Source organism: Scatophagus argus, chromosome 17 (genome assembly GCF_020382885.2).
Source record: "Scatophagus argus isolate fScaArg1 chromosome 17, fScaArg1.pri, whole genome shotgun sequence".
NCBI classification, from domain to species: Eukaryota; Metazoa; Chordata; class Actinopteri; family Scatophagidae; genus Scatophagus; species Scatophagus argus.
Window position 1 is genome coordinate 4,296,140 of NC_058509.1, and position 17,879 is coordinate 4,314,018.

At 42.7% G+C, this 17,879-nt stretch overlaps 3 protein-coding genes across 5 annotated transcripts; 1 reads left to right on the forward strand and 2 right to left on the reverse strand.

Annotated features, from left to right (window-relative positions):
• The first annotated feature begins 552 nt into the window (after positions 1–552).
• Positions 553–1,816, forward strand: LOC124074974 (apolipoprotein A-IV-like). The gene is made up of 4 exons (XM_046418345.1): positions 553–629; positions 747–800; positions 922–1,072; positions 1,154–1,816. The coding sequence occupies exons 2-4, from the start codon at positions 761–763 to the stop codon at positions 1,731–1,733; spliced, it is 771 nt and encodes a 256-aa protein (XP_046274301.1). The 5' UTR covers positions 553–629; positions 747–760; the 3' UTR covers positions 1,734–1,816.
• A 246-nt stretch (positions 1,817–2,062) lies between these two features.
• tomm40l (translocase of outer mitochondrial membrane 40 homolog, like) lies at positions 2,063–6,140 on the reverse strand. Of its 2 annotated transcripts, none has more exons than XM_046418343.1 (10): positions 5,997–6,140; positions 5,238–5,455; positions 4,991–5,058; positions 4,656–4,748; positions 4,461–4,562; positions 3,916–4,021; positions 3,695–3,817; positions 3,507–3,583; positions 3,216–3,318; positions 2,063–2,827 (listed from the first exon to the last, which is right to left on the reverse strand). In XM_046418343.1, the coding sequence occupies exons 2-10, from the start codon at positions 5,452–5,454 to the stop codon at positions 2,688–2,690; spliced, it is 1,029 nt and encodes a 342-aa protein (XP_046274299.1). In that variant the 5' UTR covers position 5,455; positions 5,997–6,140; the 3' UTR covers positions 2,063–2,687. The 2 variants fall into 2 exon arrangements, with proteins under 2 accessions (XP_046274299.1, XP_046274300.1); XM_046418344.1 differs by lacking the exon at positions 5,997–6,140 and adding an exon at positions 5,746–5,987.
• A 703-nt stretch (positions 6,141–6,843) lies between these two features.
• On the reverse strand, positions 6,844–17,542 carry LOC124074453 (probable ATP-dependent RNA helicase ddx6). Of its 2 annotated transcripts, none has more exons than XM_046417406.1 (13): positions 17,342–17,542; positions 15,077–16,158; positions 14,881–14,985; positions 14,188–14,317; positions 13,802–13,948; positions 13,435–13,529; positions 13,155–13,277; positions 12,676–12,804; positions 12,202–12,318; positions 11,932–11,995; positions 11,741–11,842; positions 11,351–11,576; positions 6,844–11,259 (listed from the first exon to the last, which is right to left on the reverse strand). In XM_046417406.1, the coding sequence occupies exons 2-12, from the start codon at positions 15,317–15,319 to the stop codon at positions 11,356–11,358; spliced, it is 1,476 nt and encodes a 491-aa protein (XP_046273362.1). In that variant the 5' UTR covers positions 15,320–16,158; positions 17,342–17,542; the 3' UTR covers positions 6,844–11,259; positions 11,351–11,355. The 2 variants fall into 2 exon arrangements, with proteins under 2 accessions (XP_046273362.1, XP_046273363.1); XM_046417407.1 differs by lacking the exon at positions 17,342–17,542 and adding an exon at positions 17,167–17,296.
• Positions 17,543–17,879: the final 337 nt, after the last annotated feature.

Below are 17,879 nucleotides of genomic sequence, written 5' to 3' on the forward strand. Positions count from 1 at the left end.
AATTTTATGTCCCTCATTAAAAAGGCATAGTTATGATTTATTTAATGATGCTTGTAAATGTTTTACTTCTGTTTGATAAGTAAGTCAGCACTCTTTCTGTTTGTCCCTTCCCACCTACAAGTGTCCTCTCTTCTTAATGTTTTGCAGGGTAAAATAAAGATGGTGATGAATTAACCAAAGATGATGTTTGGAGGACAAATCCTGCTTCAACGAAAAGTTTCCAGTTTCTGTATTAAACAAATAAAGAAGCCACTGCTCCATACTGCGTGATAGAGAGGGACAAATGTCTGTTTTTCACCCTCTTGTGAGTACATTACAGTTAAATGTGTATCTGTGATCTTGTTTTTGGCTTGTATCCTCCTTGTTGAATAAAGCTGACTCTGATTCTTCCTTAAAGGCTTTGGATACCTTTTCCCCAGCAGTCACCACCTTCAGTGTACCTGCTGCAGGTGATGCTGAGGGCGAGGACAAGTTATGACGTGGAGTGACAGCAGTGACAAGAAAATGTCCAGCTGGGCAAACGCAGAAGGACTTTAGCCTTCAGTGTGGCTATAAAAGCCCTTAATGGCCACCTGAACATCACAAGTCATCAGACACAGAGCGAAGACGAGACAAGCTGCCTCTGCAAGGTAACACATTTTATCATTATTTAAACTCTTTTCAGAAATTTGTGACAAAATTGGATGTCAGAGCACATTTTTTAACCCATGTTTCATTAAACTGTACGTGTTTTCTTCATCCCACAGAGTCAGATTCAATCATGAAGGTGTTCGTGGTTCTCACACTTGCTGTTTTCTCTGGTGAGTGAATTTTTTGCTTCGAACTAAAAAGCCATGTAAGCCATGTAAATTCAACAGCGGCGAGATGTTTAGGTTTCTACCAAACCGGCTTTTTTTATTTTTGTTTTTTTTTTATCCACAGTTTGCAATGCCAACATCCTTTGGCCGGAACCCCCCAAGACCAATCTGGATATGGTGAAAGATGCTTTTTGGGACTACGTTGCTAAAGTGACACTCACTGCTGAGGACTCTGTGAATCAGATCAGACAGTCTGAGCTGGGACAGGAAGTGAAGTAAGAGTAAATCTCATACAGAAGCGTAATTAGAAACTCTCTATGTTCCAATTTAACAACTGTTTTTGTTGTGTCCTTCAGTGCCCGGATCGCTCAGAGCAGCGACACAGTGAATCAGTACGTTGTTGCTCTGCGTACTCAGGCGGCTCCTCTCACCCAGGACTTCATGACTCAGTTTTCCCAGCAGGCTGAGCAGCTGAAGGCTCGTCTGGAGAAGGATCTGGCCGCCGTCAGCACTAACCTGCAGCCTTACGCCGAGGAGCTGGTGGCTGACCTCCAGAGGCAGGTGGAGGAGCTGCAGAAGGAGGCAGCCCCCTATGCCAACGCCATGAACCCTGAGGCCCTGAAGACCGTCCTGCTGCAGAAGAGCCAGGAGCTGAAGGGGCAGCTGGATAAGAGGGTGAACGAGCTGCAGGCCCAGATGGTTCCCTACACCGACGAGATGAAGCAGAAGATGGAGCAGAATCTGGAGGAGTTTCAGAGGAGCCTGATGCCCATGGCCCAGAGCTTTGAGACCCAGCTGACACAGAAAACCCAGGAGATCCAACAGAACCTGGCAGCATTCGGAGAGGAGCTGAGGGCCAAGCTGGACGCCAGCGCTCAGGACCTGCAGGCTCAGCTGGCTGCACTGTGGGAGTCTTTCACCAAAAAGACCCAGTAAACAGACTGCTGATCTGCCACAAAGCCTCCACACAACAAATATTTATTTGACCCTTAAACCCAATGTCTATTTTATTAAATAAATACTGATGAACACATTTAGTCTCCTGGCATTTTCATTAGCCTAAATGTTACGTACATCCAGCAGAATGAGCTCACTGCCCATAGATTTTAAAAGCATGGCAAAATTTAATATAAAGATAAGACAAACCAGTTAAGTCAGGATTGTGGGAATAGCATGTAAACGTCACTGAAAAAGATTTTCATATGTCTTCATATGAACTCCAGCAGAGACGAGACTGAGTGAAGGAAATGACCAGGACATGCAGGTTTTGTAAGAAATGGCATTTATCAGTTTCCAAGAGGTATATACAGGTCATATATACGCTTCCTCATGGTTGTAACATAAAAAAGGCAACAAAACCTGTGATGGATTGTGATAGTAGCATGCAGTACGGCACACTGCTTTCTGATAGCTGGAAACGTCATCTGTAATCAGTAAATCACCTTTAAACAAACAAATGACAACAACTGCATTCACTGCACACACAGACAGATTTTACAGTAAAAAAAAAAAAGAATAAAATTCAAAATTGGAGCGACAGGCACTGAACTCAGTGACAAAGACCAAGAGCTCTGCAACGTCTCTCAATGTGTTATGTCTACAGTCTATCGGTTTGTGTCGGGAGTTCACAGTCAACAAAATCCTGACAGATCACCTAATTTGTTACACTTCTGTATCGACCAATCGGGCGATTTGTCTTACAGGATTAAATGTATTAGATTTACATCATTACCTTTTATTCAGCACATCTGATGAAATGCAATCTGGGAAACCAATAACATGACAACAGCCGAATCAGGAGACAGACGGAGTTTTTAGTGTACAGGGCATAGTCTGCTAGTCCATATCGAGTCTGTCCGCAGGCGGTCGATAACCCGCCGCTCAGTCAGTCTAACCGATAGTGACGCCAAACCCGCACTGGAACTTGTTCTTGCGGTGGTTGAGGAAGGTGCAGAGGACCAGAGAGAGCGGCAACGGGAGCAGCTTCTTTTCTAATGTCGCGCCAACTATCCAGTTACTGTCCAGTGAACCTGAAAGACCAGCAGGAGCCACACGATTAGATGGTTCCAATGCATAAACAGCCAAAAACATAATATGCGCAGGTACATATGCCAGTGTGTCGTCCTGTTCACCAGCTGTTAAAAATGAAAGTCATACGAGGTAAAAACCTTCACGAATAAAGGTCATTTTTCAGTGTTACAGAGAAACTGTATGCATTTTGCCCCAATGTCAAGTCAATTTAACATTTTCATGACATGTCACAAGCAATGCCAAAGCACAGTAACGATTCAGGCAATGACTGAACATATCTGTCTTGCTGGGATGTATAACCAGCAATAAAATTTAAACAACTGGTTTGCAGGATTATCACTGTGCTAATGAATGTTTCCCCTTTAATAGAGGTTATACACGCCGTACCTTTAAACTGTAGATTGGCTTTCGGCACATCTAGCTGGTAACCAAATGACACACTGGTGTCCTGCATGCGGCTGCTCGCCTCAAACTCCACACCGACCTGCAACTGTTGAAGGGCACACTGTCAGATCCTGATGAATGCAGTTACATGAAATGAGCCGTAAGCAGAAACAAGAGGTGATTATCGTGTGGAACGCACTAGGGAGCATTTACATCCAAGGAGAGTGACTTCACAGCACATTTTAGGTGAGCCGATTGTGACAAAACAGGACGGGTTAAAGGCGACAAAGTTACCTGCTCATTGGCTTTGTGATAATATGAAGCATGAGCTCCTGCTGAACCGAGCGTCAGTGTGGCGATGTAGTTACTGCCTGTACAGGGGGAAGTTAATACGGATTTAACCAGATGAAAATTCAGAACAAACTCATCCGGGTCTAAATTCGATCCAAGTGACAACATGTTTACAACAACGTGTGTCTGACCTGTGTATCTGCCAACTAAAGACATCACTGTGCCTTCCTCTCCTGGCCTGCGGTGGTACACCAGCTCCCCTCCCAGTGCCAGAGCCGGCGTTATGGACTGGAGGTAGTGTGCTACAACAATACCTGACAGGTGGACAACAAGAGGAGCTCAGATTCAGGACAAGATCTTTGACTGGGTCAAATTAAATGTTCGACTTGAAGAAAATTCAAATCGATCCTACCAGAGCCAGCAAGGACATCTGGGTTACCAAGTGTAACCGTCGCAGTGAAATCTTCTCCCCTGATCTCAGCATCACCTTGCCAGTTCACAAATTTGTTTTGTTGTGTCTGAGGATAAGAAAATTCAAAGTTGCAAAGATTTTGAAAGGCAGTAACAACGTTTGAGATGTGCAAAACGTGCTAAGAAATTTTTACATAAACACATAACACACACACAAACATTTTTGGTGAAGATCTGTTTGATTTGGTTACTTAAGATCTGTGAGCACATACATAATCAGTGAGAGTAAGTAAGTTATTTAAGTTGCAATTTCTTGTCACGATCGTCCAAGATATACAGCGAAACAACACGTCTGCAATAAGTTAATATCAGCCAAGCCAATTTATTGGTCGAGCTCCAATTAAGATCATAAACAGTGAATGAAATCAGGGAAAACTAAATAAAATTTAAGTGACAAAACAAAAACATACTACTGTCAGATTATGGTGGTATTTAAGCTACAGTATGCAAAAAGGTCCAACATCGGAAAAAATGTAGGCGCTTTACCTGGAAGGCTATTTTGGATCGTATTCTGTTGGTGATCTGGTGGATGATCTGGGCGTTCAGGCTGCCGCTGTTGTCCATGTCTCCTATCATGACTGGAAAAAACTGAACCGAAAAAGAGCAACGGGTTTGCATCACAGTTCATACATTAAGAGAATATAAACAGACGGGATTCACAGAGACATCACTGCAGCATACCTCTGCTGGACCCATCTGCTTTGATCCAACGTATGTTGCACCAAACCTGTAGCTGGAATCTCCCATGGTGCTCAGCAGCACAGTGTGATTCACCTTAAAAGTTTGAAAAAGACAGAATTTTTGTCACATTTGCAGTTTGCTTTCTTTGGTCTGAGCCATTGAGGAAGTGCTGAGACACAACAGAGACTAAAGGATTGTAGAAACTTCAACTTTTGAGACACACAAGCACAGTCAGGCTTTATTTTGTCATGTCATTGTGTATGGGGGAAAAAAAAAAACTCTTCTGTTTTGCGTTGGTACAAAAAAACTGCCAGGTGCAAAGGAACTGAACTGACCTGGAAGTGATTGCTAAGGCCCTTGTTGACAACCAGCCTGACGCCCTCCATCTGCATGGGGAAAACCTCTGAGAAGAAAAGACAAACACGAATGCAACACCAAGTAGTACAGTCACGTCAAGTTTGCTCAGAGTCAATGCACAACTTTATTTCTACTTCTACTTGGTCTTCTGTTTTTATTCATTGTCAATTTTATGTACAATTTAACAGAAGCAAAACTGTGAACTCTTTGATTATCTCCATTTACCTTTGCACTTGCGATGACACTCATCAAATGCACCCGGATTAGGCAAAGGGTTTTCTGCCTCCTGCTGCTGTCCTGAGGCTGCCTCCGCAGGGGATATGACAGAAGAGACCTGAGGCATCCCAAAACCTGGTGGCACCGTCAACCCCGGGACGGCAGCACCGCCAGAGGCTGGCGGGGGTGGAGGGTTGGGGGAGCTGGCAGCCAAAACACTGCCCATTCTGACAGAGAAATTCGGGGGCAAAGCATAAGAGGGTAATGGGATTAAAACCAAAAGAGAACATCTGGCTCTTTCTTCACATAATGAGTCACCCGATCTTCAAGAGTACAACGGTGCCCCTTTAACCTTTCACACAGCTCATGCTCATTCATTTGAAGTTAGTGCAGTAGCACGCAAGAAGTACCGGCTAATAGTAAATAACAGTAACATCATATGATGGAAATTTGTAGGAAAACAGCGACTACTGACTAATTTACTTTACATAAAGCCGATGTTTTGACTGAAACTTGCCTCACTCAGAAGCCCGTGCGAAAAGAAAGTTAGCTAAGCTAGCTCTTTAGCACCGTTCATTGCAGTGGTTAACCTGCTCGCTAGCTTGTCAAGCAGCTGACAGCCTTAAAACACACACAAAGTTGCCGCTGGTTAACGAAAACAAAAGCCACTTCTGCAGGTGCCAAATGCCGAAAAAACAGCTCATATGTTCATATATTTTCAGCGAAACCTCTTATGGTATAAACACATAGGGACGGATAGCTACTCACGTTGTAATTTCCAGAGGACGATGCAGCCGGAAGTTGAATGCTGTAGTACCAAAGAAGAAGACGCGTGTAGGCTATAAGTCCCGCCTATTTTAGAACACGTTACGATTGGGTGACATACCACCATCCTCAGAAATGATTGGTAGAAAGACCTGTCAGCCGTTGATTTTGCGCACAAAGTCAGAGGCGTGGCGTTCTATTGATTGCGTCACGCCCCTGCTCAAAGACAATTTGCTAACCGAGATACTGTCAGCAGCAAGGGGGCGGGGTCTTACATTCTGGGGTCACCGATTGGCGGAGCATCCTGACGTCAGCTGCAGACAGCGGAGCGGGTGTAGTAAAATGACAGGGATGCTTTCAAGGTCAAGCGGCACACCAGCCTGCGGCTCTCTAAACTAAGGCGCAACGCTCCCAAAGTTGTCCATTGAATTGCTAATTGAATTTCCACAAAGTAGATTAAACCCTTTATAAACCTATGACAACCTAATTTTCCCTCAGGGATGAATAAAGTCATCTGACTATCTATATATCTATCTATAGACTGTGGCCGAACTATTCTGCATTAGGTGCTGAATATGAATCACAATCTTTGGCAACGAAAAAAGGCCAAAATATTAATTGGAAGGCTGTTGGGTTGTACAAAAAACTCATCCACGTAGTTGTCCCCTACGTTCCTGGGCCACCTACATCCAGCAAGTGAATTCAAAAATTAGTTGTTAATACAGTACAACATAAAAACACTGGTGATAGTTCTTACACGGTGCTATGTAGCTGGCCTGCATAGCACAACAGCAAAATAACTCTACAATATAAAAAATAAATAAATAAAATAAGAAAACACTGCACGGTGTAAATTTGAGTTCAGTTTATTCAATTTGAAACCCCTGCATGTATTTCCACGTTACAACAGTAGAAGACAGAGTGATTAACACAATGGCACCAAAACAAATCATGGGACAGTGAGGGAGAGAAAATAAACAGACGTCCTAAACATGGAGTCTGGTTTTAAGCTATTACAATTCAAGTCCAAAATGGATGTTAACTCTCTTCAATGTGCGGGCTGAAAATTATCTTGGGAGAAGCGGGACCTCAAAAAGATACCAGAGAATATGGAGAAGACTGAACAAATCAAATAAAAACTCTACAGGAGGGTTTGTTTATTTTAAATGGAAACATTTGATTTCTTTTTTCTTTAAAAAAGCATGACAACATTTCTGAAAGCCAATTTAGAGTCACTGTATTACCACTCCTTTCCAACCCAACCCAGTACACTGGAACTGGAGAAAAAAAAAAATAAGAAAAATAAAACAACCAGAAAAATAACAAATTTGAAAGCCAATTGAAAGTCTTCTATCCATGTTGCAGGGGAAATACTGTTGTTACCATCAGCTTACTAAAATTCTGCAGAGTTCATCATTAAGTTTGGCTGATGTCACCTGAAGCAAGGGCGAGTCTACATTAGTGCAGCAAATTAAGACGTCCAATTCAGATTAGCTACGCACAGTAGAAACGTTATTATGGCCGTTCTGCCATAAACAGTACTTTGAATTCAGAGATTTTCCTTTGTTGACCAATTCAGATTGTGCAGAATCCCCAAAACTGCCATATTTTGTACCCAAATCCTCACCCTTTCCATTTTTTAACAGTAACCCCCCACCCTCGATTTTTTTTTTTTTTTTTTTTAATAATTGGACAAATATCCCTCCCACCCGTCAGCACTCCTGACTCCACAGGTCAGAGCGCACACACAGACGCATCGACAACACCAGACAAAAAAAACAAAAAACCGACTGACTCACTCGACATTCATCATAACCTCCTTTGTGACCGCTGATGCACGAGTTCGCTCCGACATAAAATTTTATAAACCCACGCTGTCAAAACCGGCAAAAGTTTCGCGGCTCCAGACGTCACTCTGATGCAACTGCTCTCACCACAAGTTAGTGCTGAGCTCTCGAAACGTCCCGCAGCAGCCGCGCCGAGTTGCTCTGAGCCGCCAGCGTTTGCTTTGGCGAGTTAAAATAATGGCACAGTTTTAACATATGGCTGGAACTACAAGAATAATGAAGTTGTAATAAAAGGGTCGTTTTTTCTTCTTTGTTAAGCATTCGGGAACAGATTCCAGGCAAAGGTCTGGGATGACATCATGCCGTTAGTGACAACAGCAGAGAGATGTTATTAATGTTGTCCTCCTCAAAAAAAAACTGCAACAAACAACAACAAAAGAACATGAAAAACCCCACAGCAATCCTCTCAAAGTCTTCCGAGGTTCACACATAAACGTGTGTTAAGTCACAAAGGAGATTATGGAATGATTGTCAGGGATGTGATCAAAACATCAACATGACTTAGAAATGAGATTTATGTCCACAAACTTGAACTCCTGGAGGAAGCGAGAGATGAAAAGAAGGCGAAACGAACAAACAAACAAAATCACATCCCTGACAACTGTAAACATCCATACTGACATTTGAGACAACGTACGCCACCAACAAAAACACAAACTGCACGCGAAGACACAGGGGAGGGAAATAAAAGACGTACGCTCACATGCAGCTTCAGACTGTTCACCCACACGGCTAACCGACGCAGCTCGGGTTACTCGAGTGAAGGCTGCTTTGCCCCAAAGACGAGCTGCTAATGCAGACAATCCAGACGGACGCTTCAGCCGAAGCTGCACGCAAACGCGACGATTCTTAACAAAATGTCGCCTGTCACAGCTTCAAACATGCATCTCATGGTCTTCTCACTCAAACGCAAACACACACACACACACACAGTTCAAGCAGTCATCTTTCTCTCTTCCTCTCTCTCCCACACACACACACACACACACACACACACTGCTAAAGGTCTCTCTCTCTCTCTCTCATACACACACGACATTCTCCTTTTTTGGTTTTGCTTCAATGTGAATCCTGAAAATCTATTTGAAGGAAAAAAACAAAACAAAAAAACCCCAACTCGACCTCCTCCTCCTCTGCCACCCATGAAGCAAAGTAATTTTCTTTTTCTGTATAATTGCAAACGACTAGTGTAAACAATGAATCATTTACCATTTTGTTTCCTCCAAATGATTCATAACACCTCGTATTAAAGATTGCCTTAGTGGAAAACGGACTGAGTTGCTGAAAGCAAACCACAGCACTTTGACCACCCGCCACACAGACGCGAAGCAGGTTCGAGAAGATCACAGTGCTTCAAGCGCTTTTCAGAAACTCACTCCTGTATAGACTTAACGCTCACTCCGGCACTTAAAACGCAAAGCCAACAGCGTCGTGCGTAGGCTTTCGAGGGAAAAACAACTCTGAATCGAAGCTTTCGTCTTTGCTTTCAGTACCAGAGAGAAGGAAAGATTCAAGATGCCCAGAGAGCACCTGATAAAACACTTGGCTTCTGCAAACCCACCCAAAATAAACCTCAATAAACCTCAAGAAGTTACCCAGTGCTAAAGCCTCACAGCCCCCCCCCCCCACCCCTTCAAACTGCTTTAAGCAACATCAAAAATAAATCTTAAAAGTAAAAATACTTTCTTTTTTATGTCTTTTTCTTTTTTTTTTTAGCATTACTGACGCTCTGTTAGGGGAGAACAAAAAAAAACAAAAAAAACAAACAGAAGTCACAGCTGCCAGTTCAAAGATGCTACAATTTTGCTTTCAAACGCAGAGCCCACCCCTCGCCCTCCCTTTCTGCTGCTGCAGAGACAACCCGGACGTTTGTTTCCTAATTGTAGTCGTAGGTCAACTGAAGGTCAGTGTGGTCCTTTGTAGACTGAGCAGGTTTCATCACACTGTGGTCCATGAAACCATTTCATAAAAGCAAAGCCTGGAGAGGAGTTTCTAATGCAACAGCAGCAAAACAAATCACGGTCCAATACGCTGAAGAGTTTGGCGTTCAGCCACTGGGCTATAGAGAGTACACACTGGCAACAAATACATTCACCGACTTCAGTTTTTGTCACAATGGGGCTTAAAAAGAAAGTCTGACTTTAGGACCTGACAAAATGCTTTTGTAATTAACTCCAGAATACAGCTGAATCTGATGCGGTGGGGAGAAAAGAAAAGGACAGAAGTTAAACTATTGTTTTGCACAGACTTTGACAAAAAAAAACACCAAACACAAACAAAACATTTCGTCCCTGGACCTACGCATGCACGATTATCTATCAGCTTAGTAATGACAAATGTGGCTGTCAAAACTCTTCTGAACCGACCTCTGATGCAGTAGTCCTGTGCTACAGGAGGGGAAACCAGTTTTTCAGCTACAGCGACAGTGGTCGTGGTTTACAGTATTCACCAGCTCAGTATGACCCCCCCCCCCCCATGTGAAAGAGCCTCCAGACCACAGCTGCCTGCAGGTGAATTCACCAGCAACAGCCACAGATTCACAGCACGAGGCTGCTTTCCATCTCGCGAGCCGTTTGTGTGGTTGCAGGCTAACATCCATGAATCAGAATGGGGGGGGGGTTGTGTGTTTGGCCGTCTTCTCACGTCAGCTCGTGTATTATTCAAAGCGAAAGGGAAAAACAGTCACGCAGTATTTAGATAAAGCTGCCCGTTCTTTTTTTTTTTTTATTGCAACGTTCACATTCAGGATGTTATTTTTTTTGTTTTAAGGAGTTTGAGCAGTGTTTCAGCACACCTCTCAGCGGGAGAGTTAGAGTGTGTATGTGTGTGTGTGTGTGGTCTTTTCCCCTTGCATAATGGATGTTTAAATAAACTCGGGTCACTATCAAATTCATATTTTTTGTGCTCGTACTCTGCTGCGTGACAGAAGGCAGCAGGCTATGAATGGATGAGTGCACATGGGAGCAAGTAAGGCACTTAAGTGACGACAACAGTGTAAGTGGACAGAGCGATGGCTGGTGTAAGTGCACCACTGTAACACTGGAACGGGACCGACCTTGCCGCTGGCGATGAAAACGGTCTCCAAGGACGACGGGTTCATAACAGCTTTGATACTCATTTGCCCTGCTGACTAACCAAGATAAATTTTAAGGAGAAACAGCCTGAGGTCACACGCAGGACGCACGGTTCACTCCGAGTCTGGTGCAAAACAATTCAGTTTAACTTAGAAAATTAAAAGAATGAGGCAGCTCCACTTGAGGAAAAGCTCAGGAAATGTTAAAAAAAAAAATAAATGAAAAAATAAAAAACAGCCTTTATATCCATTCGACGGGCTCTGAAAACGTGGGGGAAATGTGAAACTGAAGAGTTGCCTGAAGCCTGTGTGCAAGCGCTGCAAAAGCCCGATGTGCCCGACTGTCCTGAAGGGAGGATAAAAGTCAGATTAGGACGACGGATCTGACAGTTTCGCATGCAATTCAAGTCTAAAAATATATTTTTAAAGGATCTCACCTGCTTTAGGTGCTGTCCTGTTGTTGCTGTTGTCCTGGTTTCTCCTCGACCTCGTCCGCATCACAGTCTGGGCCGGTCGAGTGGTACTCGGCCACGTAGAGGCTCTTGTCGATGCTGCCTGGAATGGGCTTGATGTCGGTCACCAGCTGGTCTTCGATGGCCTTCAGGTTGAATCGGTCCTCTGATGTGATCAGGTTGATGGCCAAGCCCAGGTGACCGAACCGCCCTGAGAGGGAGAGAACACGTATACACGAACGCATTGCTTATTGCATTAAAAGAATCACCTGGCAGTGCGTTTGTGCTTTATGTTCAGGTTTGTCGTGAAATCCTGTTTACTCACAAATGATGATGCTTTAAAATTGGGAATTAGTGCACATTTTCGCGACGTACCTGATCTTCCAATACGATGGAGGTAAGTCTCGGCGTTCTTGGGGAAGTCGAAGTTGATGACGACATTGACAGCCTGGATATCAATACCTCTGGTGAAGAGATCTATTGGAAGATAACCGAAGATTTGACTATAATCTCCGTGCCTCTCTGCATAGTTTTAAAGCACGTCGATGTAAAAACACAAAACTCACCAGTGCAGACCAGGTTTCTGCAAAGCCCATTTCTGAAGTCGTGGAACACACGATTTCTATATTCCTGAAATCAAAAGAGACGTAAAATGTTACAAAAGGCACAGACACAACCAAAATCTTCGTTAGCATTAAATATCTATTCAGATTATTTTATGTCATTTCACTTCCAGCTACTTTGCACAAATCATCCAGGAAAACAACTGCCAGCTGAAAACATAAAAAACAAAACAAAACACATCAAAGGCAACATTTCCATCAAATGTGCCTCACCTGCATCATCTTGGCGTGGATGTAGAAGCAGGAGTAGCCCAGCTGAGTGATCTTCTTGGCCAAGAGCTCCACCCTCTGAGTGGAGTTGCAGAAGATAATTGACTGGTTGATCTGAAGCTGTGATGCAGAGGAGACACAACACCAAAAGAACGTGTTATAGATCAACAGACCAGCCGTGTGTCCTTTGGTCCAAATCTGATCAAAATCCTAAGATGACTAATTTACTGTTGAGAGGGGAGCAGGAGCAGGATGTTAGCGATGCTGTAAGATGAATAAATCCTGAGATGCAAGTAGATTTTTTCAACAACCAACCAAATAAATAAATACACTGTTGTACTGTGCTGCCACTAAGACAAATTGTGCTCATGATATAAAATTTAAAAAGAATCATTTTGACATGGAAAGAGGCGCCCTGTGACCGTGTGGGTGGCTGTTTAAAATGCATGGACGGTGAATATAGAGTTAGTCAGTTACCCTGGAGAACAGTGTGTTGAGGCAGTGGACTTTCTGCCTCTCTGTGACGTAGGCGTAGTACTGAGTAATGCCCTTCAGAGTCAGCTCCTCCATCAGGTTTATCTCATAGGGTTTCTGAAGGTGCTTGGCCTACAGCAAGGACAAAGGATGCATATTTTAGACCCAGACAAGCAAGTCAACAGCCCAGTTTTCGCAAATGTACATGTAAATTGTAAAAATATGATTTGTTTATTGATTTAATACTCTCTTTTGTTACATGAAATCACAAATATTCACATATGTAGTCTGCATGATAAAGGACACTGCACAAGACTTTTGCAGAACAATCAAATGGTGCAACAGCCCTGGAGAAGTACACGACACACCAACACAAATGCAGATCTGGGCACGGAGCGAGAACAGCTTGGTCTGCGGTGCAAGCCAAGTGGCTCCGAGCCATCGGGTTGGCTGGGTGGTGCAGCAATTAGCCGACTACTCACCATGAACTTCTGCACGCTGATGGGGAAGGTTGCAGAGTAGAGCAGGATCTGCCTATTCTTGGCCAGGAAGCTGATGATATCCTCGATGAGCACCACAAAATCCTGAGACAGCAGCTTATCCGCCTGAGAGACAACAGAGACAACTTAACACGAAGCGGGAAAAGCTCCAATCTGCGAAAACAAACTGATTTTTCATGAACTCGGAGGGCCTGACTTAAATCATATGTACTAATGATTATGAGCAGATTTCACAGCATTTTTATTGTTTATTTATATTTACCTCATCCATCACCATCATCTGGACTCTATCCACCTTTGCCACCCCCTTCTTTATCAAGTCCAGGATCCTTCCAGGCGTGGCGATGACCACATGCACTAATGTGACAGAACAACAGAAGATTATTACAATTGTACAACAAGTGAAGCACTGGGATACAATCCTTATATGCGTGTATTCACTTCAATTTGCAGCCCTACACTGAAAAATCGGAAGTATAAAAGCTGACCCCCATATTCCAACATGCAGATTGGACTTACTTATTGCTGAGACTGTGATATTTGTCAGCACAAGCCCACTGGGTGTATAGTTGGCAGTAGCCCTTTTCAGACAAACATGCGCAGGTCAGCGTGATGCTCTGTGGACTTACCGGTCTCATCCAGGCGCATGATGTCATCTCGCAGGTTTGTGCCCCCGGTGGTGGCCATGATTTTCACTCCTCCCAAATGTTTGCTGATTTGGATGGAGATCTGACTCACCTGCAGCGCCAGCTCACGGGTGGGCACCATTACGAGCGCTGGGGCATAAAAAATATACAAGTTACAAATACAGTGGATGTAACATGTAAAACACGGAACTAACAAGACAAAACATCTTACAGACTGGAGAGGAAAAAAAAAGATATGAAAGAAACAGATGAGAAGAAGAAGAGAAAAAAAATCAGCCTGATGACCAAAGGAACAAGACTCGGAAGTGAAGTCGATGGTAAAGGATGGAGAATGAGGTAATCACATGAAACTACAGGCAGCGTCTCACCCTGTATGTGGTCCTTTTTCAGGTCTATTCTCTCCAGCAGTGGGATGAGATAGGCTCCACTCTTCCCTGTTCCATTCTTAGCCCGAGCCAGAATATCCCGTCCAGACAGCGCGATGGGAATGCTCTCCTCCTGCAAGGGAACAAAAAAATTATAATCTTTACTCTCAGTCAGCGTGTCATATCTTAGTGTCACACTTAACCAACAATTCTCTCATCTACAAAATGGTTTTTGCACGACTACTGATATTACATTGTATAATCATAGCTTGTCATTCAATTGGCAGACGAACGCTAGACTAAGACACACTCGTGCCGAGTTATAATGAGCTAAAAACGCATCTATCTGATAGTCAAACTCCTCAGCACTGCAGCCACAGGACATCCTGGTCACCGAGTGGTTAAGATGCATAGAGAGCACAGAACTGTCTTTGTCCCTAGCCTGATTAAAAGGTTGTTTTCTTCCAATAATATTTGTCTGTCCATCATTTCCTGTCCACATCCCTTTCTGTAAAGTAAATAACAGTTCCTAAAAGAGCAGCCATAATTTTGCTGGTTAAAAGAGTTGCAGACTATTTAATTGTAAAAAGAACAACGCTATAGTAAACCAAGGAAATGTACTAAAAAACTTTTCTCAATACCTGCCGTTGAGGCAGGGGGATCCCACTGGGTAAATTTGACAAAAATGAATCATACCTGAATGGGAGAAGGTTTCTCCCAACCCATCTCAAAGATGCCCATCAGGAGTTCTCTTTTGAGACAGTAATCTTCAAATTCATTCCCCTTAGTGGACGTCACATCCTGCAGTAGACACAGAAATGTTAGGATGACAGTTTAAAACTAGTTTTCAGCAAGAGAAAGACTGAAGAAACTGTTCTCAAGTTTGACTCACTGAGGTTTTGACCCTGTTGTCTTTGGGAGGGAGCTTTAGGCTCTTTTTCCAGTCATCTCCAAACTTGATGCCTCCTCCGTCCTGAGAGGCACCGCCTGCTATCTGGGGTGCACCCAAACCTTTTCCTTGAGTTGTGGGTGTTGACTGGACTGAAGCTGGTTTGGTCTGTCCTCTGAGCTGCCCGTTCTGCTTGTTCAGTCCCATGACGACTGAGCCAACGTTTTCTGTTCTGGCGGTTGCCATTTTTCCTGTTTATCCTCCTTTTGTTTTTTTAATTTTTCTTCAAAAGTATTAGATTTTTGCCTCTTAGGTTTTTCTTTTAAAAATCCTCTTCAAAAGTAAAAAAGTTTAATAAAGCATTAACAAACAATATTCTCTATTTTTTCCCAAAGTCCAAAGCTTTCACAACAGAAGTCAATTCATAGTATTTACATATACACATGTACGTGCAGTTCGGTCCCCTTCAACAACAGAGTGACTGACGTACGAAACAACAACAACAACAAAAAAAAACACCTTTATACACAAGAGCTCTTCAAAATGAAGAGAAATTTGCATTCATATGCATGAATTTACTTGCCCACGATATAGAAAAATTATATGTGAACAAGTATCAAAGCGCTTCAAGTCCTGAAATAGAACAACTAAGGCAATCTGAACTTGGGGAACAGCTTTTTCAATGTAATCTTAGTTCAACGTTTCTAAATTGAACAATGTATCCTGTTTCCACTTTGAGTCCAAAAGAGTTGCTCAATATCCTTGTCCTTGGAAAAAAAAGGATGTCCAACTTTGTACAAGTCTTTCCCCAAAGTCATATAGTTTATAATGCTCTCTTTTAATTTCCACTGTGTGGATTTATGTTGCTTGCGTGTGAGAAAAACTGAATCCTGAAATCACGAATGAAAAAAGGGGGTCTAGTCCAAAGCCAAAAAGCTTTTCACCCCTTTTGACTACTCAGTGTGCGTTTTCTTTCTCCTTCAGGTGAACACCACAGGTCTTCAGATCGGTGTGTGAAGTGTTCAGATGTGGCTGTGATCAACCCGCTGCCTCCTCTAAGTCAGCCAACAACTCAAATTTATCACCTAGAAGTAAATAAAGCAAGCGATGAGCAGTTGACTTATCACTCAGGCTGTCAACAGAAAAATCCCAAACAATGTTAAGGTAATTCAAATAAAAAGTAAACATTTCCTGACCTCATACTACTTTAATGCAACGATTTATATTGCTTTCTTAGCTTAGTCAGTCAATTCAACTCCAAGATCTGAAACCGTGAAATCAGACAGACATATGTAGGAATTCAAGAAACTAATTTCATTATAAGTTTGTCATTTGGTTTAGAAATTGTCAGAAAGTTGAGCAAATAAAATCATAAAGCCACAATAGTTCAAACTCGACTCTATTCGGTTCACGAACAAAGAAAAACAGCAAATCTTTACAACTGAGAGGCAAAGACTTGGGAGAAACAACTTGCACAAATTACTCGAAAAAAATCACAATAGTTACCAAGTGACAGGCTTTAACTGCTAATTCGCTAAATGGTTTGGTTTAAGATTGCACAGGTGAACTGGCCAGGTGGCAGTCTGCTGAGGCAGATTAGTGAAGCCCAAAGTGCCAAGATGTTAAAAGTCTGACCCACAGAAAAGACCCGGGATCCGACTTGAAATAATTTTATATTTACAACTTATATCGAGCCACAAGCGATGCTCAAACTGTGCTAACTTTGCGTTTTATCTTCTGCGGGATTGTGCTTCAACCGTTGGATTTTTATTCGGATGAACGTCAATTTACTTTTATTATCCGATTTCCAATTAAACACCTTCTGTAATAGAGTTAACGTTAACGTGAACTTTAACTTTCTAAAACACAGCTATGATATATTTTACCCATCTTTGAAAAATAATAACTTAACGTCACTTTAATGCTACGTCTCTCGAGGACCAACACTAACAACGTCAGGCTACCGAGTTAACGCTAAGCAGCTCAAAGCTAACTAACCGCTAAGCCGTTGCAACACACGCATTTCATACTTTTAATAAACTTTTAATGGTAAAAACTGACAATACGTATAAACTCTAGCGGCAAAACATTACATATTAACATCATTGCGTTCTTTGAAATTATCTCGCTAACGCTACATGGCAAAATTAGCAAGCCAATTTAGCACAAATAACTCCACTCGCTAATGTTAGCTTAGTGCTAGCCAGCTCAAAGCAACTCGGATGTTTTTAACGGAAACTGGACGATTCCACGTCATCGCAAACCTACCTTAGTTTCTCTGTTATTTTACAAGGGATACTCGGTGTGCGGTTGATCAACTACTTTCTTTACAATTTGCTTCAACAGCTGAATTTTACTTGAAATAATTCGCCTCTATTGTGTTTCTTCTTCCTTTAAATCAACATGTCCGCCCTCTTCTTCGTCCTCTCTTCCTCGGTGTCTCACTCCTGTTTATTACATGTGAAAGTCTGCGGCGCTGCTGCCGCCTGCTGTCACACCCGGGTACTGCTGGGGGAATCATAATTTTAGACCTGAGAAACTTGTATTATTTAATAATAATATTCAGATTGAAAAGTCTGCATAGGAAGTAATCCGTTGTAAGAGTGTGCAGACATTTCAGGCAACCAACTGGGTAACACAAACAAGCCAGAGAGACATTTCAAAACAAACACCTGCCTCACCATCTTGATATCACAAAAACTTCTTTAACCCATGACAACTTCTGCTTGACTACTAGTTGTAATTACACCAACCGAACCTCAAGAGGTTAGTCAGCTGCACAGAACAGATCCCACAGGTGTGCGAA

Excerpts from the sequence above, each read along its gene's own strand:
- LOC124074974 (XM_046418345.1), top strand. The coding sequence starts at position 761 with ATGAAGGTGTTCGTGGTTCTCACACTTGCTGTTTTCTCTG. Across the intron at positions 801-921 it reads CACACTTGCTGTTTTCTCTG|TTTGCAATGCCAACATCCTT; the intron begins GTGAGTGAATTT and ends TTTTATCCACAG. Across the intron at positions 1,073-1,153 it reads GAGCTGGGACAGGAAGTGAA|TGCCCGGATCGCTCAGAGCA; the intron begins GTAAGAGTAAAT and ends TGTGTCCTTCAG.
- tomm40l (XM_046418343.1), bottom strand. The coding sequence starts at position 5,454 with ATGGGCAGTGTTTTGGCTGCCAGCTCCCCCAACCCTCCACCCCCGCCA. Across the intron at positions 5,059-5,237 it reads GTGTCATCGCAAGTGCAAAG|AGGTTTTCCCCATGCAGATG; the intron begins GTAAATGGAGAT and ends TTTTCTTCTCAG. Across the intron at positions 3,818-3,915 it reads AGATGTCCTTGCTGGCTCTG|GTATTGTTGTAGCACACTAC; the intron begins GTAGGATCGATT and ends TCCACCTGTCAG.
- LOC124074453 (XM_046417406.1), bottom strand. The coding sequence starts at position 15,319 with ATGGCAACCGCCAGAACAGAAAACGTTGGCTCAGTCGTCATGGGACTG. Across the intron at positions 14,318-14,880 it reads AGAAACCTTCTCCCATTCAG|GAGGAGAGCATTCCCATCGC; the intron begins GTATGATTCATT and ends GTTCCCTTGCAG. Across the intron at positions 11,996-12,201 it reads TCCACGCCAAGATGATGCAG|GAATATAGAAATCGTGTGTT; the intron begins GTGAGGCACATT and ends TTTTGATTTCAG.